The sequence below is a fragment of the Silurus meridionalis genome, chromosome 2 (assembly GCF_014805685.1).
Source record: "Silurus meridionalis isolate SWU-2019-XX chromosome 2, ASM1480568v1, whole genome shotgun sequence".
In the NCBI taxonomy this organism is placed as follows: domain Eukaryota; kingdom Metazoa; phylum Chordata; class Actinopteri; order Siluriformes; family Siluridae; genus Silurus; species Silurus meridionalis.
Window position 1 is genome coordinate 27,616,601 of NC_060885.1, and position 27,317 is coordinate 27,643,917.

Consider the following 27,317-nt stretch of genomic DNA (forward strand, 5'->3'; position numbering starts at 1 on the left):
TTATGAATTATTAATCATTTAAATGAATTTATTGTTGATCAAGGTTATAAAAGATATGGACAACACAATATTGTCTCTTCCTTCAAAGTATATATGCTTTATGTGTCTGACGTCTGCAGATCTAAAAATTTGTTTCTTGACCCTTATAGCTACATTCACTTTACAGCTGCTATGCTAATGTAGGAAGATTAGCATCAGAGTATAAAATGTCCGAATATATCATGAAAAAAAAGAATATATAAATGAAAAATTGCAAAATTAATGTGTGAAGTGTGCCATATTGAGGAGACAAAGAATCGCACAAAGAGTAGCAGTACATTTCCATGATCAATTCATCTCAGTATAGAGTGTAGAGTCCAACAACTGAGGAAGAACACAGAGAAAGAGAGAGAGAGAGAGAGAGAGAGAGAGAGAGAGAGAGAGAGAGAGAGAGAGTGAGTATCAGGTGAGAGCAGAGTGACAGAGGGGACAGTAGCTATAGTTGGTGATTTCCTGCTCGTGAGCGCAGTGTTTACACACACCACACATCCAGAACTGATAATCAGATATACTCCGGCCCGTCACGATACAAGTGGGCAGCTTTCCCTCCCCACTGTGATACAGAGAGAGAGTGAGAGAGAGAGAGAATATCACTGACAACTGTTAATCTAGAGACTGTAAACTCTGTGTGTATGTGATATATATTTATACTGTACAGAGAAAGAGACAGACCTGTCGTCTGTGCTGTCCAGCTGGCTCTTGCGGTTGTCTTTGGGCGGATGTTTGGTGAAGATCTGCAAGGCGAGCTCCTCGTACAGCTGCCTCTGCTCAGCGCTCAGGCTCTCCAGAGACTCCAGCTTGATGAATGCGCGAGAGCATACGGCGAAGGCGCGGTGGGCCGAGGAACACACGGCCAGGAGAGAGTAGATCTCCACAGCGGGGATGATGTCCTCATAGTCACGCAGGTGCAGGGCTGGAGGGTGAAGAACACGGAGAAAGAGAGGAAGACGCTCTCTTACATGACCTCTATTGACTAAATCCGTTTTAGAAAATGGTTTGAAGATGAAATAATCATAACTTTCACCTTTCTATACATTTTTCATTTGACTTGACTTGTCTCTGCTCCAATGACACCAGCACCCTCTATATGCTCATATTGCAGCTGTGTGTGTTTGTGTGTGTGTGTGTGTGTGTGTGTGTGTGTGTTATCCTATAATGATGTTTATATAAAGCTAATGTTACAAACACAAGAGCTGCACCACACACACAAGTAGTGTGAGAAGTTTGTGCAACGGTTGTGTACGGTGTGTTACCCGTGTTCATGGAAGCCTCCACGTTCCCATTGTAGAGTTGTCTCTGAGCCAGCAGGAAGTAGTGATAGGCCTCGGCTCCACGCCACGCTTTATCCACGATGTGACTGTCTGCAGCCTCTTCTTCTAACAACCCGACCAGAGCGGAAGTGGCCTGAACACACACACACACACACACACACACACACACACACACACACACACACACACACACACACTCTTTAATAGAATTACAAATGACCATCTTTAGCTGAGACATCACCATGTCAGCGTTCGGTTTAATTACTGACTAAAAGACCACCCTGTGCTATGCTTTTATAGTAAAATAATCAACTCCAGAATGATGTGATGTGTCGAAGCTACTCTTATTTGCTTTTCTAAAACAGCACGACCTGGCAGTGTTTTACTTTAACAGCAATTGAAATGTTACAATTGATTACAGTATAAATTGTATTTAAAAAAAGAAGCATGTTTTATCCCTTTACATTTATTGTTCTTGTTCTCCTGTACAGCAGCAGCTCTTTGTTATGATTTATTCTCTCTGTCAAAAAAATCGTGTCATGTGACCTGAAAAACCTAAGAGGAAAAAAAAAAAGTAAATGTTAAAGCTACAGCAAATATGGTCCACTGTGACACCGCAGACTCCTTCCAGAGACGTTAAATAAACTTTCTCACATCACCAAATAAATGCGATGTTGCTATAGAAACCATACCATATCAGAGCAAGTGAGTCATTAAAAATCAGAACAAGTGCATTAATATCAACCTGTGATTGACAGCTGCAGGAAATGAATCAGCCTAATGAGAAGAAAAAGCTTACAGATCAGCATTACCTCTGACTTCTTGCTCTTGGCTCGGCTTTGCTGAGTGTTTTTGACGCGAGTGTGGTAATTTTCCACCAGCAGGGCGGCGAGCACGTACAGCTTCTTCACCCTCAGCGGCCTCGTCCTCTTCTTCGCCTCGTCCTCTGCGGTCTGATTTGACAGACGATAGATTTCTATTTCCGTTTTAATTCACGTTAATATTCAGGAACGCGTTGTGAGCGGGCTTGCACAAACAACGACAAAAGAAAACATAGGTTTTTTAATCAGATCATTACAGCCCAGTGGATTTGAAGGCTGTGTGTATCCCGATTAAAAATGAACTGAGGTTGTTGTCGTTGTTTCTGAGTTCCTCATGTTCTCACACACTCGTCCCTTTCACCCACTAATGAGCTTTCTCTTCTTCTCATTTACAACCCCAATTCCAAAAAAAGTTGGAATGGACACTGTGCAATGTAAAAAAAAAACAACAACAATGATTTACAAGTCTCTGAAATCCATATTCTATTCACAATAAAACAAAAAACATATTAACTGTTTTAACTAAGAATAAATACCATTTTAAAGAATTTGATGGCTGTAAACGTCTCAAACAATTTGGGATAGGACCATGTTTACCACTGTGTAGCATCAGGTCTTCGCTCCGTTTACATCTTGGAACTGAGAAGACCAATTGCTGAAGTTTTGGGAGTGAAATGTTGTCCCATACGTGTCTGATACAGGTTTCAACAGTTTGGGGTGTCATTTGTTGTGTTTTTTGTTTTATAATGCGCCATGTTTTTAAATGGTGAAGGGTCTAGACTGCAGGCACGCCAGTCCAAATATGCAAAAAAGACGTTTTCTGGATGGATGCATTTGTTGCTCTTAAACCTTCATATACTGTTCAGTATTAATGGAGCCTTTTCAAATGTAAAGCTGCCCAATCAACAGACACTAATGCACTCGCATACGATCAGAAATGCAGCTTTTTGAACTGAGAGCTGATAAAAAGCCAGACGGTCCCTCTCCTCTTTAGTCTGGGGGATGTAGTGTGCATTTTTTACTTTCGATTTGTTTGAACACAGAACAGTTTTTCAATCTGCCTCAATACATTTTAAATGAGCTTTTGCCCAGAGTGGATGGCAGCATTTCTGGATCATGTTCACACATACCTTCTTCTTTGCATGATAGAGATTTAATGAATGGATGACATGGCAAACTGTGTTCACAGACAATGATTTCTGGAAGTGTTAATGATCCCATGCAGTGATTTCCATCACAGAATCATGCCTGTTTTAAATGCAGTGCTGGATGAGGGCCCGAAGATCACAGGCATCTTTACTTCAGAGAGTAAAGATGCCTCTGCCTCTCTAAGATTTACTATTTATACCCAATCATCTTACTGACCTTTTATCAATTAACCTCATTAGTTGCTAAATGTTCCTCCAACTGTTTAAATTTTAATAACTTACTTTTTCCAGACTCTTGTTGCCCCGTAACAACTGTTTTTGAGAGAAGCCATCGAATTAAAAATTACCTTTTTTTTTCCTCAAAAAAGGTAAATTTCTTCAGTTTAAACATTTAATTTGTTTTCTATGTTCTATTGTGAATCTAATATTAATTGAGGTTCATCTCAAGCTTCCTTCCTCTTACTATGTCAGGGAGTTTTTCCTTTCCACAGTCACCACCGGCTCACTCATTAGGGATCAAATTAAAGGCACTAAACATATATATTTCAACTTAATAATCTCTTTATCTCTGGAAAGTTGCTTTGGGACGAATTACATTGTTAAATGCGCGCTTCTCTCTCTCTTTCTGCTCTCTCTCTCTCTTTCTCACCTTGAACATGAGTTTGGCTGCATCTAGAAAGTGGTGAGCCTTCCTGTAAAGCTCCACTGCCTCCAGAGTCTTCTTCTTGTCCAGGAGGTGAGAGGCGTACTTGGACAGCAGAGGTCCGATCTCCTTCATGTTGTGGTCTTTAGCCAGTTCTACAGCTTTGTTCCACTGAAACACACACACGCACACAGAAAAACACATTCAGATGAGTATATTTTGGAATCTGCCACATGTTGTTTTAATGGAGTTACCGTTCATAGTTACAGCTTTACCTTTGACACTGGAGACTCCTTTTCTTCCACAAACAAACCATAAATTAATGTCTTATTGAGTGTCTGCTGTGCAAGTCCCTGTGACTAATCTGTTACTATAAAAACGCTAACGTTTTAGCGTGGCATTTGCAGCTGTGCTCTTGTCAGAGCCAAGCTAACAAACTTCCTCTGACAGGACTATAATCAGCGCTTGGTTAAACGAGGGTCATTACGATGCAGTGTTAATTTGGGCTAAAGCTGGGAGGAGCAGGAAGGATCAGACCGCTGAAGAAGAAAATAATGAAAATGTAGCGCTCAAATTGTAGTGTTTGGGTTGTGAAAAAAAAGCATTTCCGAGTAGCATTCCGGTGAAGTTGCTGGAGTCATCTCACAATGTCTGCCATTATAGAATTGTACATTGTAGCATGTACAGTGTGTGTGTGTGTGTGTGTGTGTGTGTGTTTGTTGGGGGGGTTTACCTGGTTCAGATGTACACAGGCATCAACTGCAGCTTTGGGCTGGGTACATCTGAGGTAGGCGCTGACTGCCTGCTCACACATTCCTACAGTAACAAACATCTGCCCGATGTCCTGTAACACACACACACACACACACACACACACACACACACACACACACACACATCAGGGGTCTGCAACTGTGAGTACGCTTTAAACGTTGAATTCCTTTAAAAAATATTATGATTTACTGTGCAAAAGTATTAGCCCCCTCCTTAATCAGTACCCAGTATTTGTGTGTGTATTTTCTGTTATTATATAACAATCGGTAGAAGGCGCCAACTTCAGCATGTAAGTTCAATTGAAAACCTCTTCAATTTATATCGTAATGCAAAATATATCTGTGTATTTGATGACGAGTTAAATGGGAAAATATATTTAGTTATTATTATATATATTTATAGCACTTTTTTGACAAACGCCGTTTTGACGTTTCCAGAGAACGACATGTTTACAAAGAAATTCAATTTTAATTCAAGTTGCACTTTTGTGGTTGTCGGTCGTCTCCTCCTCATGTGTTGGATCAACGTGGCACGTGACCACGTGGAGAGCAACAGAAAGCGTTCTACAATTATAAAAGCTGTATGAAGTTACTAAAGCAGTACGAGACCAGTTTTAGAGAAATCATAGAGAGACAGGTGGAAACGGAATACAGCACCGGCAGCAGCTTGTGGTTTTCCGGCAGAGCGCTAGCGAGCCGCTCCAAGCCATCATAATCCTCCAGCATATAATAACACTCAGCCAGTCTCTCCTGATTACGGCCCTGGAGGTAGTACTGCACTGCATTCAGCCTGAACAGGACACACACACACACGCACACATTAACATTTATAACAGGGGTGAAACTTTTAAAAACAAAATCCATTACAATGAAGTATAAGTTCATCAGTTACCAAAAAATAGTTTGGATTGAATTCTGGATTCTGATTGGTCACAATTTTCAAGTTTACATTAAAGAGCTATAGGTAGTCCCTGACTTATGATGGAGATGTGTTCCGGTGACCCCATCATGGCCTAGCCTACCCAGGAGTCTTAAAGAATGATGATCAGTATGGGGTAGTGTACTATAACTTGTAACTTATTAAAACAGAGCAATTAACACTACCCTACACTACTAACCTGTATTATCGTTTCTATATTAGCACCACCTTCATAGAGACAAGCACCAAAAAAGACCCTGACTTTCTGTACCATTTCTGTCTGTCTGCGAAATAATCCCCGATGGCGTTGTAAGCCTGTTCCTGCAGAGCGTCGTCGCTGTCTCCTGAGCCGCTCCGTAACAGCTGCAGAACCCGGAACCAGTCACCCAGCTTTATCCTCAGATTGATGGCCAGATCCCTGAGAGGGACAATGTTTCAGAAACCCAAACTCAAAGCCTCAAACCCATGTGATATTATGTGCAAGCCTGTGTGTGTGTGTGCATACCTGCGATCCATGTCCAGGTACATCTTCTCAGCCTCCTCGAAGCGTCCGAAGTATGCGGCCACCTCGGCCTGCTTCATGTCCTCGCTCTGCAGCTTGTCTACTCTCTTCACCAGCTCGATGCCCTGATAGTCCTTACAGCGCACGAACGCCTGCTCGGCCATCTTCAGCTCCAGCTTCTGCAGCGCCGCCTCCGCTAGAAGACGCCTACACATCCACAAAAAAAAAAAGAAGCATGGAAAACTCTTGCCTTATTGACTGTATCTGAGTAATCAAACATATCAATAGTGATGGTGTGGTGTGATGATCTTAATGTCAACAAGCTGACAATTTTCTTATTATTTCTAAATGTACCATTTACAACTATATTTAATGGTGAGGATACCCATCACTCGCTTCATAGCAGCTATGAACAGTCATTCCCAGAGGAGCGGTGCTTTTCACCCCAGTGATGTTCTACTTTAATCAGTGCAACCCTTCGAGACTAGATTTTTTAACGCGCCAACAGATGGCAGTATAAGGCTTGCACGCACAGTCACAAGGAGCACCGACCTTTATAAATCACTGTGCCAAAAGACATCGTCCTGTGTACATCGGATGCTATTCTGACCACGTGTGCACTCTGTCACAGAGCTCTGCTCATAGGTGAGGTTTTTTTGCCGGAAACAACCTGACCATACTTCCGCACAAACCCATGTATATACAATGACAGACAGACAGACAGACAGACAGACAGACAGATATTTGTAACAGTATCAGTAATATCAGTAGTTTGAATTTCAGACATCTAGGATGTACTTTTATGGGTTATAGAGAAAAATCAGCACCTGGTGAGCAGTCAGAATGGAGATCTTCACAACACTCATGTTTGCACTCAAAATCTCACGATGACCCTCTGACCTCGGGGTACTAACCACAATGCTGTTTGAAGGCTCAACATCACATTTTGTGTGCATACGAAAGACAATGGTTCAGATGCCACAACATGCATGCATCCACCCACACCCACACACACAACACAAACACACACACACACACACACACACACACACACAACACAAACAACCATTTATGCTCATTCATACATTCCAGGGCATGTTAGTTAGCTGACCTCTGACCTCGTGGGAACCTTAAAGCTAACAGGAGGTGAATGTGGCCACTCGCACGTTCTTAAAAAAGATCTTTTATCCTTTCATACAGATATGAGATCTTTTCCATCGCACTCACAGGTGCACACACATTTTACTACCAGATAGGGGATGTTACAGTTGCACAACTGTCTGATGTGTTTCCTGAGCTTGAGTGGACGAGTGTATTCGCTGAGGCGCTCCGCTTTTCCCCAGAATGCTCTGAAATTCCTCTGTGTGCTGTGAGAAGTGTCAGCAGCACCACAGCTTCGGAGTGAGGGGCGATTCTCAAGCGCCGCCGACGCGCTCGCGCACACACCTCACACACACGCGCTGCCGACACGGCACACAAATCATCGCTCAGCTCCAGGCGCCACACATTTCAGTGTCAGGATTCATGAAAAAACATCATGAAAATGTTCCTCATCCACAGTGTAACTTCGCCAATGGAGTGGAGTGAAAATAAATCGCACGCACGCAAGGGCACGGGTTGTTCCTTCTTCAGTTCCGTTACATTACTCTTTCCCCGAAATACACACGTGCTGTGGGTGTGCATGTGTGTGTGTTTGTGTGCGAGACGGAGTTTCCTTCTCATTGAGCGTGGCACGTTCTCATTCAGAGACGACAATGTAAACTCAGAGCTCACTTTCTCAGCGCTCTTTGCATCATAACGGAAAAAAACACGTCTGAAAATCACGTCACTGAGAAGGGAGTACGCACACGGCATCGTTTACAGTACAGCACCCACGCAACACACACCTGGGCACATACACACACATACATAAACACATACACACAAACACTAGTCACTGGGGGGAACTATCCTGTGCCAGACAAAAACACACATTTTAAATTATATAATAATATATAAAAAGATCTAAAAATATAATTATATTGAGCCAAAATAACTCCAGTGACACTGGATTTGGAAATGATTATCTTCTTCTGGTAAACTAATTGTTCATTTTTCATATTTAAATAGGAAATCAAAATCAAATGTTTTGATTTTGAGTCCATGAATTTTTGGTGTCAAGTCTTGCTTATAGTCGACTGATCTCTGAATCGTGTGTGTGTGTGTGTGTGTGTGTGTGTGTGTGTGTGTGTGTGTGTGTGTGTGCAGGTATTCTTAAACTGATTCCTCGAAACATTTTAAAGCCACGATGTACAAAACATCACTCGAAGATATATAAGAAAATGTATAAAAACATTCGAGATCAATAAACCCCCCCAAAAAAGAACATAAATAAGTGCAGAAAGGCCACACTGCACACAGGATTTGCATTTCACGTGTCTGCGAATTAAAATAAATCGTCTAAATCACCTGTGCAAGCGCTCTTTAATTACAGCGCAACATTGATGCACCGAAAAACAATAGAATATTAATGTACAGAATTAAATTAGAGCAGAATATACCTTTACAGAATCTCCCAGACATTCAATATTTAAATCCCTGCCTCTAAGATGCTCCTGTGCCGCTCATGGATCGTGGCAAGTGACACTTCAATCTGTCACAGGCAAGTTGGATTTATGCAAACACATTAAAAATATTTATTAAAAGCTTCTTTCTTTTCACATGGTTATTTACAGCGTTATCATAATAGGCTGTATAATAACTTATTGGGAGTATAAAACGTAGTTCTATGTGAAATTAGACTTTAAGCCCCCCCCATATAACCAAAATAGTACGAACCCAAGTTTCATAACACGTCTGCGAAGATTTAACTGTGAGATTGGTAGTTGAATCAGGTTCCTCCTATCAAAGCATTGAATCTTCCACTATTCGAGGGCACCTCTATTCTTAGAGTGTGTTTATTCTTTTAAGATCTCTTGGTCTTAAGTTTCACTTTTTTGCAGATGATACCCAGATTTACATTCACTTGTTGATAATGCAGCCATTGGTTTGCTTGAACACTGCATCTCAGAGATAAAAACATGGAGATTTTTTAATTTCCCATGTCCAAACTGTAATAAGGTAACGCTTATTGGCTCACCCCATCAAATTAAAAATGCTCCAACCTTAAATGTGATTGGCTCTGTTTTAGAGTTTGAATCAGAATTGTAAAATTTGGGGGTGATGTTTGATACAAGTTTACATTTAACTCTCAAGTTTAGAAAACAGTGAAACATAGATTTTTTTTTATCTCTGAAATATTGCAAGATTGTGCCCAATGTTATCCCTCCCTTAACACTGTTGTTGTTGTTGTTGTTTTTCTGTTGTTGTTTTTTTTTAGATTAATTATTGTAATGCTTTGTTGGTGGAGGGTTTCTAGTTTGAAATTCTGCTGCACAAATTCTGACAAAGACTGGGACAGCTGAACACACGAAGTCACTGCACTGGCTTCCTGTCAGGTTCCTGATGGATTTGAAAATTCTTATAAGGAACTACATGGTATATCTCTACATTTTCTGTCACAAGAAAACCGATTACACTCCCAGACGTGATTATAATGTACTTTTAAGATAAACAGAGCTAAATTCTGCAGATTCTCAAGCCTTTTAAAGATGAATGATTATTTGCAGCCGGTTTATTCTTAGTTTAAAACAGCACGGGTGTCATGATGCGTTAAGAATAAATTTGCATATGTTTGACGCTGATAGACTGTACTGTGATTTTGCATTAGGAGCTGACTTTTGAAAAAGAAATACTAAAGAAAAAGTAAAAGTAAAAAACTTCAATCACAAGCAAGTTAATTTGCACATTTAAGTAAGCATATAAAAGAGCTGATAACAGGTTTTGTATAAATCATTATTTGTTTTAAGTTATTTTTATTTATTCTAAAAGGTGGAGGGAAGGAGGCTGGGGGGGCCTCCAAAATATATTTTGCCTAGGGCATCCAAATGTCTAGAACCGGCACTGCCTCTGGATGACTGGGTTTTTCCTCTTCTTGTGCTCATAAATGATGGAATTCTCTAGGAGTATCTCTTTTTATAAGATAGCTTTTAGTTGATTTCGACTTTATGTATGTATAATGTTTATCTTGTTTTTATTTGTTTTGGGTTTTTTCTTTGTAATGCGCTTTGAGTGTTAAAGGTGCTACATAAAATAAAGATTACTATTACTATTATTATTATTTTTATCATTATTATTATTATATAAGTAAAAAGAGAGGGTTGAATTCATGACACGCATTTATTTCAACTCTTCCTTCATACATCAGGTAACACGAAAGTCATTCACAAACTTTTACAAAACACACACATTTTGATCAATTACACAAGAGTTGGTGGTGTACCAAAAAGGTACATCACATACAAGGTGACTGACAGGTACACATGCCACACCTCCTTCACTGAGAGTGATAGGTAGGGAAGCCACACCTCCTTGAATGTGAATGACACTTATAGAAGTCCCAGTGCCTGAGAGTGACAGGTACAGAGGTCCCTCCTCCTTCTCTGAGTGACAGTTACAGAGGTAAATCCTCCTTAAATAAGGTTAACAGGTACAGAGGCCACATTCACTAAGTTTAACATGTAGGCCATACCGCCTTTATTTTAAATTATCAATGTGAACATCTTTCACTAAAAGCGACAGGTACAGAAGCTACATCCGCTTTAACTTGAATGGCACGTAAAAAAAATAAAATAAAATGACACACCCCCTTTAACATTAATGACAATTACAGAAGTAACACCTCCTTTGCTGAGACTGATACAAAGAGGCCACACCTTCTTTTCTAAAATTTAAATAAATGCTGAAATAAATGTCTATGTTTCTGGACTGTGTGTGTGTGTGTGTGTGTGTATATGTGTGTGTGTGTGTGTGTATATATGTGAGAGATGGACCCTACCAGAGTCTGGGGTGAGGATTGTCCTCTATAAACTGGGAAGCGTCCTCTATTCCCACTTTCTCAATCAGTGCTCTGCTGTCTCTCAGAGAACGGATCTCAAAGTTGATCAGATAATCCTTATTCGGACGTTCAGGATTCTATGGGTCATACACACACACACACACACACACACACACACACACACACACACACACACACACAATCAGTAAACAAGGAAATAAAATACAGCAATAACCAACAATCACTAGACACTTGTAATAATCTAACAGTATGATCATTGTTTCTGATTACAGTACTGTTCCACTGATCTCCATACTGTTCCACTGATCTCTTCTCACACGCCTAATCGCCCCTACCTTCATGATTTCATCCAGCAGAACAGACTTGATTTCCAGATCTTCAAAGTTACAGATGAATCCAGATGTTTGAATCGGCTCCTGGAATAGAAAGCAATGAAACGATTATTAAAAAAAATAAAAGGCTCAAATGTGTGTTAAAAATCCCGGAGATGACAGTGAATTTAGTGTATTGGTATATACACACAGGTTTATTTTATGGATGTTTTGCCAACTCTATTTGCTCCCGCTCAGCAAGTTCTGCCTCAAGCAGTCCAGGGATTGAACACCTGAGAATTAGAGGTCGACCGGTTTACAGATATCGAAAGCTAGGTTGGATCTTACTTACCGGAAACCAATTAATCAACTGAGTTTTTTAAAATGAATAAACATAATTCATATATAGAAATATATAATTAATAAATTATAATAAATATAATATAGCGCTCTCCGTGCAGCACGCAGTCACACGTGTAAAAACGAACCGTCAGTGAATAAACTATAAACTATTAATATGGATATTTGCTGATAGTTCCAGCAACTATTGGTGACAATTAACGGGCAAAACCAATGATCTGGTCGACCTCTATTGAAAAGCCAGATTTTGTGAAGGAATACTGATACATATAAGAAAGTTCCAGTATAAGAAAAGAACATATTCATCATCACATTTGTATGTGTCATAATGTCATAACAGAGTAAGAAATCTCTTTCTGTCTCCTGACCTCAGGGTCCAGGTTTCTGAAGACGTACATCCTGGTCTTTTCCATCATGGCAAAGAGGTCAGGGTTGTCATTGGCCCACTTCATATCCCACACGTCTTTGCGCTCAAATTTGGACGGGTCTCCGGCCGATGCGCCTTCTTCCACTTCTTCAGACGAGCCGCGTGGATCGATGTCTAAGAACGTCAACACTCCGGTCATGTCGATGATAGCCAAGCGGCTGATGGAAGATAGGAACGGAATATATTTATATATTAGGGATGGTAAGATTCACTGATTCGCATCGGTGCATAGGAAATTATTCTGTAACTAATGTAATCAGTATGTTTTGCAGCAATGACTGCTGAGGATGGAGCCACCAGGAGGGAGGAAAAGAGGACGGCCAAAAAGGAGGTTTATGGGTGTGGTGAGGGAAGACATGCAGGAAGTTAGGGTGAAAGAGGAGATACAGGACACGGGGGTATGGAGAAGGATGATCCGCTGTGGCGACCCCTAATGGGAGAAGCCGAAAGAAGAATAAGAAGACGGTTGTGAAGGTCTTAACAGAGCTCTTTGCTTCTGTGACATCTTTATATGGGTCATCAGTTGGGATTGAACCAGCTGATATTAATGTGCATTAACAAGCGGCAGGATCGCTTTCTAATTCCTGATTGATTTCAGCTGGTGCCTTTTTCACCCCTCTTTCTTCGTGTTGGTTTAATACTTTTTCCCTGTGTCATTTAACATTATTACACATAACTTCATTTATGTACATGTATGGTTTGATTTCTTTGTTGATTGCATGGGTTGTAAACAACATCTGGTAAAGATTATATATCAATAGACCTTTAGAAATATATTTAGTGAGAAAAATGGTGACGTGTTACTTCTTTTGCCCGATGTATATCAATGCATATTTGCATAAAAAGAATCATATCAAACTCTTCAGAAGTTTCTACTTCCTAACAGTGCAGTCAATTCATTTCTATACTGTATCCATTATTTAACATTTGAGTCTGGTTGTGTGGGTGACTGATATCAGGGTAGACCACAGTATATCATTTTACTGTGGTCTACCCTGATATCAGTCACCCACACAACCAGACTTAAATGTTAAATAATAGCTAGGGTCACATGGCGTTAATTGTGCTTATTAAATTAATCTTACATCCTAGGGTTGTGAGGGGACGACGCTAACTGCAAATAACGTGAAAAGACGTACACACCTGGAGTTGCAGTTGAGAGAGAGCTGATACGCTCTGCAGCTCAGAGAAAACTTCTGCATCAAGCTGACGTTAGGCAAAAGGTATTTTTGCAAGATCCCTGATTCACGACCCTGCACACACATACACGCACACTTTATATAACACACACTGACTTTAATATAATCATCACAGCTTAGCTTTGTGCAGCTGAACCCTGTACGTACCACTATGAGAGTTCTGTCTGATGCTGCGATGCAACAGATCGGATCTCTGGTGGCCTGGAAAAAATAATTCATTTAAGAAGCTCACACACATATGTACACACACTCTGGTCTATGCGTAATATTCTTTAATTACGCAGTACACTGTGAATATAAAATTGGAGGGAACCAAGCAGATAAAAATTTTATTTTTTCTGAATGTAAAGTAGGTGTGGCTAATTTTCTATACAAGTTATATAAGCTCTGCTTCAGCCAATCACAGAGCCTAAATGTGTTGCCCATTTCTTCCTGATACCATTTATGCCAACTATTTGTTCACATTCAAATGAACTCTTTCAGTCTGTGCAGGCTAGCAGAAGTGTGTGTGTGTGTGTGTGTGTGTGTGTGTGTGTGTGTGTGTGGTGTGCTAATAGATTAATGGGTTTTTTGTGCTAATGCTCTGACAAGCAGATGGAACTGCATGGGTGTTTATGCGAGCATGTCCCTTTCTTTAGCATATTAGTGGCAGAATGTGTGTGTGTGTGTGTGTATGTGTGTGTGTGTGTGTGTGTGTGTGTGTGTGTGTGTGTGTATGTTTGTGTGTGTGTGTATAATCGGCACTCACTGTAAAGGCTTTGGCGAAGTCCAGCGCACCGTCAGCTGTGCCACTCGGTGTGTCATCAATGTGGTAAACCCTGCACAAGTGTGTGTGTGTGTGTGTGTGTGTGTGTGTGTGTGTGTGTGTGTGTGTGTGTATATGAATGTGTGAAAAAAGAGAATTGAGGTAAAGTGGATTTAACACAGATATTATAATGTTGCACTATTACATCATTACACTCTTCGGAAATGTGTGTGAAATGAAACCGCAAAACACTGCTGACTAGTTAAAGAGAGGGGAAAAAAAAGGGAGATGCCATGAATCTGTTTTCCTATGAATCTGTACAGATCTGGAGCATCATATTATAGACAGATGAGACAAAGATGAACGAGTAGCAAAATTATTGGAATATAATAATAATAATAATAATACATTTCATTTATAGCCACCTTAGATGTTACTCAAGGACACCTTACATACAATTAAAAAAAAAAAAAAAAAGTTACCAATATTGAAAAATATTGCCTGCTTGAAAAGATGTGATTTTGGGTATGGGGCAGCGTACCTAAAAGCTCGAGATCCTAGTTTCCAAACACATACAAGAAAGAACTAAGCTGGATGAGGACATTGAGCTAAGAGTTCGAGAAGGAGTATATGTTAGAAGTAGGTCAGATAAATATGAAGAAGCCAGGTAATGCCTTCTAAATGAAAAGCAGGATTTTATTTAATGTGCTGTTTAACAGAAAACCAGTGCAGCTGTTGAAGAACGGGAGATATTTGGTCCTTTGTAGGAGTTCTAGTGAGCATTGCAGTAGTCCATGCGTGAAGTGACAGGAGCATGAACCATAATAGCAGTGCTACTCATTGAGAGGGCCAGGCGGAGGAATAGAAGAGAATAGAGAAGGAAAGGAACTGCTCATGATCTGAAGCCCACAGTTACACTGATTTTCTAATATACATTGATGATGGGACTGGTGAGAAAAGCAAAAGGATAAATTCTGGAGTGTATACAGCTACAGCATCTGCTCACATTCAAATGTGTCAAAGATAATCAGGGAAGAGGTTCACACTGCAGATGGACGACAGTCTGAAATATTTTTTAAGCTAATGAAGTGGAATGTGTTGGATTGGCTTCGACCCTAATGAGCTGTATTTCACTTGCTGAAGATAAATCGGAAGACAGAACTCCCCAAGAATAAGCAGGAAGTGAAAATGGCTGCAGTAAAATCTGGACCACTTTTGATAGATACTGACCACTGCAGACCAGGAAACAGCCCACAAGAGCTGCAGTTCTGACCCAGTCATCTAGACATCACAATTTGTCATACTCCCTCAAATCCTTATGCTTTTTCCTGCTTCTAACACATTGACTTTGAGGACAAAATGTTTACTTGCTGAGAAAATATATCCCACCCACTAAAAGGTGGCATGATGAAGAGATAAACAGTGTTATTCACTTCATCGCTCAAAAAGTTGTCATAATCACATTAAGGATAATGATGATGCAGCTGTCTGCTGCTTATGATGTCCGCTGTCGTGACATTACACATCACCAATTTTAAAGCAGAAAACTTCAGACAGCAAACATGTCCCGCTGTAACTTTCCTACTGCTGAGTAAGACTACAAGAGCAAACACAACACACACAAAGAACAGTGTGTGTGTGTTTGTGTGTGGAATCCTTGCACGGCACTATGAACTGAGCCCTTTGCATACACCTGCGGTGAGTGAACACACAACGTCAGTGTGCTGACAGACAGACAGACAGACGGGCAGACGCACAGACACAAAGGACAGAGAGGAGAGAAAACAAACAGAACGTGATGCCCGAGCCAACTCTCAGCTAGCCATATCCTTGATTCCCACGTCATGGAGTTCCTCACATTCCTTCACACACCTCAGCCAGACTAAACACAATACACGGCACGTTCTCTTACCTTTCACGGCCCTCCTTCCTGGTCTTGGCGACCTGGTTGATCTCCAAAGCCGTGAGCTTCTTGGCCACGCGGTATTGCCAGACGTAGAAAGCCTCCTTGGATGCGGCAATGACGTGAGTCTTCGTCATGGTTACGAACAGAGGGTCTGCAAATGCAAACAGAGCGTGTGTGTGGTAACGCTCGACACATGTGTAATACATGGAGGTTTGGAGGGACGATCACGTCTCATATCAGATAAAATATGAAAAAAAAAGCGTACTAAAATGAAGTAAAATAGACATGTTAAAGATCCTGCTTATTTCAGAGGCTTCACCTGAAATCATCATTCCACAGACAATCTTGCTCACCAATTTCGATGTATTTGGAGTCCAGAGGAGTCCCAATGGAGTTACACAACACCAGAACGTACTGCAGGAATAAAAACAGGAATTGAAGCAGCAGGTTAAATCTGACTGTTATGCTTTCAAAAAAATATAAAATTTTATATATAAAATATATGCATAAAGTTAATAAAAATTCGCATATTTAAATTGAAACCATAATTATGAGTATAATTCAAACTTGCTGCTGTAAAAATGCTAAATTATTCCTTAATACTCATTTGAACTGAGTGAAACATGATGGTGGGAGCATCGTGTTGAGACTTAGCCTTTACTCCTAACCCTCTTCACTCCATGTTTTGGTAGACAGTTTCTAATCGGTCTTTTGTGCTATAATATAAATTTAAATTAAAATAATGGATTTAATGGCACTCAAGAAGAAATTTTACATTTGGGAGTTTTGTTTTATAATCAAGATTTTTTTTCCTGGACTTTGTATTGATAACAATGTTTTGCAAGATCCAATTTGTTTAGGAAGATGTTCCACTAGATTTTGCAGTGTGCTTACAGAGATTTGTGCTCAATCAGCTACAGATTCAGGGAGGTGAGGAGCCCTGGGGTTCGGTCAGCATTCAGATTAAACCCAGAGGTGTTCAGTAGGGTTGGAGCTCTATAGCAAGATCTTCCACTCCTAGCCATGGAAACATATCTTTATAGAGCCGGCTTTATACACAGGGGCATTGTCATGCTGGAACAGGTTTGGGTCCTGTACAACTGTGTGCCTCCAACTTTGGGGAAAAACAAGATATGCTGGAAAATTCAGGTGTCCTAATACTTTTGGCAAAAGCATGTATGTTTCATCAGATCTGTTCAACAGATCATGTGACTTCTGACCATAAATGGGTGCACCAAAACTATTTAAGTGAATATATACAGTGTGTATGAACTGTGTTACTGGTCTTACTGGACTGGACTATTACTGGTCTGTTACTGGAGAATGTCATTGTTGAAATCATTATTTACATCTACAACTTTTTATTTTTAGCTAAAATAGCATTGTGATACTAGTGAAGTAAAAATAGGAAATGCTGTTTGTCTTGTTACCGTTGCTGTTGCCGTGTCTGGGTCTATGTCCTCCTGTTGTTCAGTTAAGGTGGAGAAAATAAAGATAATAAATACAGATATAGTTGTATAATAATGTTAAGTGAGGAACCGATGCTGAGTATCAAGGTGTGTGTGTGTGTGTGTGTGTGTGTATATACCTGTGGATGAGAATCATCTGCTTTAGTGGCCAGAATGCAGAAATCTCCACAGGTGGTGACCGACATTAAACTCTTCACGTACTTCACAAACTTCTCGTTGTTCTTTGTGTCCCAGAACACAACGCTGTACTCCATCCTATCCGGCCGAGTGTATGCATACACCACCGTGTTCAAGCAGTAACCCCACTGTACACACACACACACACACACACACACACACACACACACACACACACACACAGACAGGAAGAGGGAGAGAGAGAGGGAGAGAGAGAAAGACAATGAGAGACAATTAGAGAGACAGAGGGGCAGAGAGAGAGAGACACTGTCTTTCTTTTAAACAATGTTATTTCCTCTTTTGTTTGTTTGCTTTAGACTCCCTTTCTTCCAGTTTTTTAGTCTTTCTTTCAAATTAAGTAGATTTTTTTTTCATAAATAATTTTTTGCTCTTTTTGATTCCCACCCCTACTTTTCATTCAGTCATTCACATAATGCTTCCTTGTTTTTTTTCCTTCTGTCCTTCCTTCCTTCTTTCCTTTTTCAATTCTTTAAATTTTTTCTGTTTAAAAGTATTATTCTTTCTTTCTTTCTTTCTTTCTTTTATTCTTTCTTTCATTCTTTCTTTCATTCTATTAATCCTTGTATTTTCTTCCCTCCTTTAATTATCTTCAAATCATTTTCTTTTTGTTTGCTTTCTTTCTTCTGATCTTCTTTTCTCTCAATACTTTTATTCTTTCTTTCTTTGCTTTCTTCCTTCCTTTCTTTTTCTTTCTTTCCATTTTATTTTGTTTAAAAGTTTAATTCATTTATTTTTCTTTCTTTAAAAAATTATTTTTTGTTCCATTAATTTTATTAATCCTTTTATTTTGTCCTTTCTTTACTCCATTATTTTTCATTTTCCTTTTATTTAAATTTTCCTTCTATTTTCTTTTTCTTTCTTTCTTTCTTTCTTTCTTTCTTTCTATCTTCACCTGAAATCATCATTCCACAGACAATCTTGCTCACCAATTTCGATGTATTTGGAGTCCAGAGGAGTCCCAATGGAGTTACACAACACCAGAACGTACTGCAGGAATAAAAACAGGAATTGAAGCAGCAGGTTAAATCTGACTGTTATGCTTTCAAAAAAATATAAAATTTTATATATAAAATATATGCATAAAGTTAATAAAAATTCGCATATTTAAATTGAAACCATAATTATGAGTATAATTCAAACTTGCTGCTGTAAAATGCTAAATTATTCCTTAATACTCATTTGAACTGAGTGAAACATGATGGTGGGAGCATCGTGTTGAGACTTAGCCTTTACTCCTAACCCTCTTCACTCCATGTTTTGGTAGACAGTTTCTAATCGGTCTTTTGTGCTATAATATAAATTTAAATTAAAATAATGGATTTAATGGCACTCAAGAAGAAATTTTACATTTGGGAGTTTTGTTTTATAATCAAGATTTTTTTTCCTGGACTTTGTATTGATAACAATGTTTTGCAAGATCCAATTTGTTTAGGAAGATGTTCCACTAGATTTTGCAGTGTGCTTACAGAGATTTGTGCTCAATCAGCTACAGATTCAGGGAGGTGAGGAGCCCTGGGGTTCGGTCAGCATTCAGATTAAACCCAGAGGTGTTCAGTAGGGTTGGAGCTCTATAGCAAGATCTTCCACTCCCAGCCATGGAAACATATCTTTATAGAGCCGGCTTTATACACAGGGGCATTGTCATGCTGGAACAGGTTTGGGTCCTGTACAACTGTGTGCCTCCAACTTTGGGGAAAAACAAGATATGCTGGAAAATTCAGGTGTCCTAATACTTTTGGCAAAAGCATGTATGTTTCATCAGATCTGTTCAACAGATCATGTGACTTCTGACCATAAATGGGTGCACCAAAACTATATAAGTGAATATATACAGTGTGTATGAACTGTGTTACTGGTCTTACTGGACTGGACTATTACTGGTCTGTTACTGGAGAATGTCATTGTTTAAATCATTATTTACATCTACAACTTTTTATTTTTAGCTAAAATAGCATTGTGATACTAGTGAAGTAAAAATAGGAAATGCTGTTTGTCTTGTTACCGTTGCTGTTGCCGTGTCTGGGTCTATGTCCTCCTGTTGTTCAGTTAAGGTGGAGAAAATAAAGATAATAAATACAGATATAGTTGTATAATAATGTTAAGTGAGGAACCGATGCTGAGTATCAAGGTGTGTGTGTGTGTGTGTGTGTGTGTGTGTGTGTGTATATACCTGTGGATGAGAATCATCTGCTTTAGTGGCCAGAATGCAGAAATCTCCACAGGTGGTGACCGACATTAAACTCTTCACGTACTTCACAAACTTCTCGTTGTTCTTTGTGTCCCAGAACACAACGCTGTACTCCATCCTATCCGGCCGAGTGTATGCATACACCACCGTGTTCAAGCAGTAACCCCACTGTACACACACACACACACACACACACACACACAGACAGGAAGAGGGAGAGAGAGAGAGAAAGACAATGAGAGACAATTAGAGAGACAGAGGGCAGAGAGAGAGACACTGTCTTTCTTTTAAACAATGTTATTTCCTCTTTTGTTTGTTTGCTTTAGACTCCCTTTCTTCCAGTTTTTTAGTCTTTCTTTCAAATTAAGTAGATTTTTTTTCATAAATAATTTTTGCTCTTTTGATTCCCACCTACTTTTCATTCAGTCATTCACATAATGCTTCCTTGTTTTTTTTCCTTCTGTCCTTCCTTCCTTCTTTCCTTTTTTCAATTCTTTAAATTTTTTCTGTTTAAAAGTATTATTCTTTCTTTCTTTCTTTCTTTCTTTTATTCTTTCTTTCATTCTTTCTTTCATTCTATTAATCCTTGTATTTTCTTCCCTCCTTTAATTATCTTCAAATCATTTTCTTTTTGTTTGCTTTCTTTCTTCTGATCTTCTTTTCTCTCAATACTTTTATTCTTTTCTTTCTTTGCTTTCTTCCTTCCTTTCTTTTTCTTTCTTTCCATTTTATTTTGTTTAAAAGTTTAATTCATTTATTTTTCTTTCTTTAAAAAATTATTTTTTGTTCCATTAATTTTATTAATCCTTTTATTTTGTCCTTTCTTTACTCCATTATTTTTCATTTTCCTTTTATTTAAATTTTCCTTCTATTTTCTTTTTCTTTCTCTTTTCTTTCTTTCTTTCTATCTTTCTTTCTTTCTATCTTTCTTTCTTTCTTTCTTTCTTTCTTTCTTTCTTTCTTTCTTTCTTCATTGGTTCCTTCTCTTTCTTTCTTTCTTTCTTTCTTTCTTTCTTTCTTTCTTTCTTTCTTTCGATCTTCATTTCCATCACTGACGAAAGAGAAGTGTAAATGCCAAAGTGGCAGTTTTACCTTGTAATCAGGTCTTATGTTGGCAAAGTAAATGTAGGAATCTACAGCCAGGCCGATCCGCAGTCCTCCACCTTCCCATGATATGGCTGTCACCTGTTTCCCGGGAACCTTCAGAGTGCGCAGGTGCTGCACCATGAATCAGAGGAACATAACGAGAACAACAATCACGGAAAGCAGAAATAAGTGTCAGAGAACAATATGAACAATTCAGCTACAATTATTAATGTTATTTTCTTTGTATTATCTTTACTTCTCCAAACGGTGTGTAGAAATTCAAGACATTGACATCTTTATCTCCTCCAGGGTTCCTTAGTGATCCGGCTATTGCGAGAACGTTGCCGCTGTGGTTCCACTGGATACTGGCCACGTTCATGAGGGTGTCAATGATCACTGGATCTACACCAGCACACACACAATGAGAAGCAAGCAGCATTTCTTCAGATCCCAGTGAAACACGGTGGTGGAAGCTTAAAATATGCATCTGCTTGTCTAAAAGGTATCAAAGGAACCATGCATGGAGCGATAAGGGAACTCACTGTCATCGTTCTCATAGCGCATGACCTGGCAGCGTCCATTCTCATAGCAGATGGCGAGGCAGGGGCAGTCGGGCTCAACATAACCCTCGGTTCCAGCGTACCAATGGATACCTGCGATGCTAACAGCACCGGTCACGTTTATCAGGCAATGCAGTGTCATCTTCATCTAAACACAAGGCAGACCATCCAAACTGCTGTTGTATAAGAACCATAAAACAGGGTATAAAATATTTAGCTACAGATTGTGTGTAGCATGATGTGTACTGACAATGAAGTTGCCCTGGTTGTCGTAGATATGGATCTCTCCATTGGCCATTCCAAACAGCAGGATCTTGCTATCGGGAGACCAAGCCACATGGGCCAGCTGGATCCCCTTCAGCTCCTTGCCCCAGATCCTGTTTCCTGCAGAGAACATCAAGGAGAACATGCAACCCCATTCCAAAAACGTTGGGACACTGACAATGATTTGCAAATCTCATAAACCCACATTTTATTCACAATAGAACATAGAATATTATGGTATGGGGCAACAAAAGGGGGCAGCACTGCATTTAAAACAGTCATGATTCTGTAATGGAAATCACTGCATGGTCTCACTAATACTTCCAGAAATCATTAGCTGTGATTACAGTTTGCCATGTCATCCACAAATTCAGATTAAATCTCCAGCATGCGTGGGGAAACCATGGACACTACGTGAGAAGGGGGCCATCTGGCTCATTATCAGCGCTCCGTTCAAAAAGCCGCATCTCTGATGGTATGGAAGTGCATTAGTGCCTGTGGAATAGGCAGCTTGCAAATCTGGAAATGTTCTATCAATGCTAAACAGAATATACAGGTTTCAGAGCAACAAATGTAAAATCCATCTAACAAATTTATTTTTTAAGGAAGGCCTTGCATATATGAGCAAGACAATGCTAACTACGCATTGCATCTATTACAATAGCATGACTTTGTAGTAGAAGAGTCTGGGTGCTAAACTGGCCTGCCTGCAGTCTAGACCTTTATTTGAAAACATTTGGCACATCATGTAATGAAAAATACGACAAAGAACATCCAGAACTGTTTAGCAGCTAGAATCCCGTATCAGACACATATGGGACAGCATTCCTCTCCCAAAACTTCAGCAACTGGTTTACTCAGTTCCCAGATGTATACGGGTAGAAGACATGATGCTACGTAGTGGTAAACATGGCCTTTTTTTAAATGTTTTGCATCCATCAAATTCCTTAAAATGATTTTCTAAGTTTAAACATTTTATATGTTTTGTTAATAGAATATTGATTTGAGAGATTTGCAAATTGCATTTTGTTTTTATTTACATTTTAGATATGGGAAATAATTTTTTCACATATCTCCGCAATGGGAACTGAAGCGCAGAGGGTCAAGGGGCTTGTTCAAGGGCCAAAAGAGTGGCAGTTTGGGGGTTTAAATCCTCAACATTCCGATCAGTAACCCAGAACCTTAACCACTGAGCTTCCACCTCCCCCATTTAAAGGTGTACATGGAACCAGGAGTATGTAAAAATTACCATAAAAAAATAACATTAAAATTACACTGTGGCTTGTTAAGTGGGTGGAACTAAGAATCAATAAACCCCTTCCACCCTTGAAACTTTCCAACAAACAGCATTGTTTTGGTAAAGGTTTTTGGAATGTCAGTTCTTTCCCAAAAGTTTCACCCTCACCGTCCACTGATCCCACAATAACGGCGCCGTCTTCATACACGATGCAGATCTTCTCACCGTCCGCATTCCAGCTCATACTCCTCACCACAGACTTATTCCTGTTATTAATCATCTCCTCATACCAGGAGCCTGTTAAGGACACAGCACACAGGAGTGTTCATGATGCAGGAAGGAAAAGTGCATTAATATAAACAAAGCATGTACTTGAGTGAAAGGAGAGATACATAATACACAATACATAATATTACTTCAGTAAAAGTACTTCACTTGAGTAAAAGTTAAAAGGTATTTGCCTTCAAATGTATAAGCACTATGATTTATTATGGCTATAATGTTCCTATAATAATTTTTATCACAAGACTCTTTGGTTAATTAACTTGATGTTACTCTTAGCACACCAATCTATTCATAAAATGATATTAATGAGTTAAACACACCCAAAACCTTATTGTCAACAACTTCTAAATAATCACACAAATAAGGTCAGGGGCATTTATTCCTTTCAAAATGTTCTGCTTGATGTTGAACTGATGCTGGACTGTATGTTTGTACTAAGCCACAGTGGCAGTTCTAGCTTGAATGATGCCCTGGGTGAACCACGCCATGACCCCCGTTGATTCGTTTCAGCTTTGAAAAGCTCCTCTCTGCTTTAGCTACAGTCACTTAAAGCAACACAGCATAATCAAAGTGATATACAGTTTTAGCCTATTTTATGAAATGCATTAGCCTTTACTATCCTTAAAACGAGATGAGTGATAGAGCTGCATACACACCTTCAATTTTTTTTGCAAGTGTCCCCCTACCTCTTTTCGTCTGAATTGGGCCACTGCTAAGTTTAAAACAGAGCGTGTGCTCTACCCTGATTGGTGGTGTGCTGTGAGATTGAAATGTAGTGAAGTTAAAGTAAAAGTCCCCCCAAACAGAACTGAAGTACAGTAACCAATTACATTTACTTAGTTACTGTCCACCACTGACAGTCAGATGAATAACATTAACCATGTTCCACCTTTATACAGCATCCAGACGATAATGAGGCCGTTCTGGTCACTAGTGGTCAGTTTCTGGTACTGCTCATTCCAGGTTACTACCTGCACTGCGCCTGTACACGACGCACAAAAAAAGAAAAATCGTTTTAAAAACAAAACTCATTTGCATATCTAGATTGTTACGTGCTTGCTTCAAGTGACACTTTAACCGTGACGTAAACTCATTTCTTAAACTATATTCATTTGAAAAGTAGCTGCAGTGTCCACCATTTACAAGTATTTGTTTGTCATAACCCTTGGTGGGCATGGCTTTATAGAATGAAATCAATTAATAGCAAAGCTGAATGTACAGACTCTACATAAATTCACTAGTAGTTTATTTGGAAGAGGATTGTTAATGATGCCTTTGAAAAAGGTAGCATTCGGCTAACATCACAAAATTGGAAAAGTTCTATTCAAGAGAGCTATCTGTGCTGCTTGCAGCTATTGAGATTTTTTTTTTATGCATAATAAATAGATTTTAATTATAGCTCTCGTACCGGTGTGTCCTTCTAACGTCTGGTTCATGGAGAGGTTACTCGGAGCTGCAAGACCTTTCAACTTGGCATCGTCTGTAAAGGTGTAGGAGCACAGATCAGAATACATCAGATGCAGAAGAATACAGTAGGGTATGAGTGATTTCTGAAAGTTCCATGGGCTACAACTTGAACTAATAATATTGCTAATTAATAACTGGAATGTCAAAGGAGATTTTACAGAGGTTTTTCAAAGGACAGTGTCTGCTTTAATAATTTACTTTTATGCCACTTTCCATGCAAAGGTTGTGCGTGCTAAGCTTTTGTGTTTTCATGTTGTGGTACACAGGGCTCAGAGTTTACACGTTTATAAATGAGACCCCAAAGCGGTTTTGCGCATGTTGCATCAGTAATACTGGTCCATTGGGAAACACAGTGTTCCGTTTGTAGTTAAAAAGACTAAACGAAGAGTCAGGCAAATAATTTGCTTTTTGTGTTCGAATTACTCGAGTTACTCAAGCAATCGTTTCAGCCCTATACAAGAGTGAAAGACAAAAAAAGACAGAGAGGTGTGTGTACCTGTTTGAGTCTCCAGTTTGAGGACCTTCAGCAGACCCTCATCTCCACCACAAGCTATAAAGCCCTGATTTCGGTTCCAGGACACACACTTCAGCTTAATGTTGTTGGGAATCGCAATCTGAGAGACAAAAACAGCAGCAATTATCATTTATCATCAATACAACCCTTTACATCATCACCACTACACCCCTTTACCTCATCACCACTACACCCCTTAACATCATCATTAATACATCTAATTACATTCACCACTACATCTATTTACATCATCACCACTATGTCCATTTACATTTACCACTACATTCCTTTACATCATCACTACACAACTTTAAATCTTCACCACTATATCCATTTACATTCACCACTATACCCTTTACAAGATCACCACTACACCCATTTACATTCACCACTACACCCCTTTACATCACCATCACTACATCCATTTACATTCACCACTACATTCCTTTACATCCACCATTTTACCGCTTTAAATCATCACCATTTCACCCCTTTACATCATCATCACTACAGCCCTTTACATTCACCAGTACACCACTTTACATCACCGCTTCATCTATTTACCACCACTACATTCCTTTACATTCACCACTACATTCTTTACATCATCACCATGTCACTCCTATACATTCACTAATACATCCATTTACAGTCACCACTAAATCCCTGTCATTCACCACTAAATCCCTATACATTCACCACTACATCCCTTTACATTCACCACTACACTCATTTACATTCACCACTACATCCCTTTACATTCACCACTACACTCATACATTCACCACTACACCCATTTACATTCACCACTACACTCCTTTACATTCACCTCTACACTCCTTTACATTCACCACTACACTCATTTACATTCACCACTACATCCCTTTACATTCACCACTACACTCATACATTCACCACTACATCCCTTTACATTTACCACTACACTCATTTACATTCACCACTACATCCCTATACATTCACCACTACACTCATTTACATTTACCTCTACACTCCTTTACATTCACCACTACATCCCTTTACATTCACCACTACACTCATTTACATTCACCACTACATCCTTTACATTCACCACTACACTCATTTACATTTACCACTACATCCCTTTACATTCACCACTGCACTCCTTTACATTCACCACTGCACTCCTTTACATTCACCAATACATCCCTATACATTCACCACTACACTACTTTACATTCACCAATACATCCCTTCACATTCACCACTACACTCCTTTATATTCACCACTACAATTATACATCACAACATTACATCTACATTATGCCTCTACATTATTCATCATAAAAAATAATAATAAAAAAAACTTCCACGTGTACTTTGTTATTCGACCTTACCTTCTTACTCAGGTAAATGAACATCCTTGCTAGCTGTTAGCCTAACCGCCAAACTGCCCTGAAAACTAAAAAAACAACAACAAGATTTTCGTTGCGATGTTAAAGCAGAACAAATCTGTTCTCCTGAGAAAATTATGAGTTTGAAACATTTAATCTACATTCATAAACAGTTTCCTCAGTAAGCAAAACATTTCGGTATAACGGGGCCAAGTGGCTTTATTTGGTTTCTAGGTAACCGGCCATGGAAAATGACGTCACTCAGAGGCGACGCTGATGCAGGCTACACGCGTGTATAACGAGTCATATTGTTTTTTTTTTTTTACTGTTCACTGATTATTCTTCATTTCCTCGTGTAATATCACTATCAACTTAATGTACATTTAAAAAATGCCTTAAAAATGTTTTAATCAGTTGTGGTTTGTGTATTTCACACCTCTGGCTTCAGTATTGTTCCACTTGAATCAGTCCACCTCTTAATGCCATCACTATGGCCCCATGTCTATAGAAACCATCAATATTATAGGGAAACCCAGTGGCTGCATCACACAGGCATCTCATACAGCGAGAATGAATGCCCTTACAAGAAACGAAAAGCAAGAAACCCAATGAACATAATTCAACAAGTCTCCATTCACTGTAGCCACAACCGCACTGTCAGCCTGCATCATATTAA

At 39.3% G+C, this 27,317-nt stretch overlaps 1 protein-coding gene across 2 annotated transcripts; it reads right to left on the reverse strand.

The window, feature by feature from the left end:
- wdr35 (WD repeat domain 35) lies at positions 1–26,872 on the reverse strand. Of its 2 annotated transcripts, none has more exons than XM_046865993.1 (28): positions 26,645–26,872; positions 25,251–25,368; positions 24,696–24,767; positions 24,177–24,269; positions 23,171–23,299; positions 21,752–21,885; positions 21,484–21,649; positions 21,198–21,343; positions 20,948–21,073; positions 19,838–20,023; positions 19,670–19,702; positions 16,354–16,414; positions 16,007–16,151; positions 14,098–14,167; positions 13,497–13,550; positions 13,294–13,403; positions 12,092–12,308; positions 11,388–11,468; positions 11,032–11,168; positions 6,120–6,323; positions 5,886–6,032; positions 5,353–5,485; positions 4,656–4,766; positions 3,929–4,093; positions 2,123–2,263; positions 1,293–1,443; positions 712–952; positions 1–592 (listed from the first exon to the last, which is right to left on the reverse strand). In XM_046865993.1, the coding sequence occupies exons 1-28, from the start codon at positions 26,666–26,668 to the stop codon at positions 442–444; spliced, it is 3,546 nt and encodes a 1,181-aa protein (XP_046721949.1). In that variant the 5' UTR covers positions 26,669–26,872; the 3' UTR covers positions 1–441. The 2 variants fall into 2 exon arrangements, with proteins under 2 accessions (XP_046721949.1, XP_046721940.1); XM_046865984.1 differs by lacking the exon at positions 16,354–16,414 and adding an exon at positions 18,594–18,654.
- Between the last annotated feature and the right edge of the window lie 445 nt (positions 26,873–27,317).

What these genes read in the sequence shown, in the direction of transcription:
- wdr35 (XM_046865993.1), bottom strand. Translation starts at nt 26,668, where the DNA reads ATGTTCATTTACCTGAGTAAGAAG. An exon ending in CCTGTGTACATCTGAACCAG is followed by an intron (nt 4,094 to 4,655) that starts GTAAACCCCCCC and finishes TGTGTGTTTCAG; the next exon opens with TGGAACAAAGCTGTAGAACT. An exon ending in GGAGGCTTCCATGAACACGG is followed by an intron (nt 953 to 1,292) that starts GTAACACACCGT and finishes TTCACCCTCCAG; the next exon opens with CCCTGCACCTGCGTGACTAT.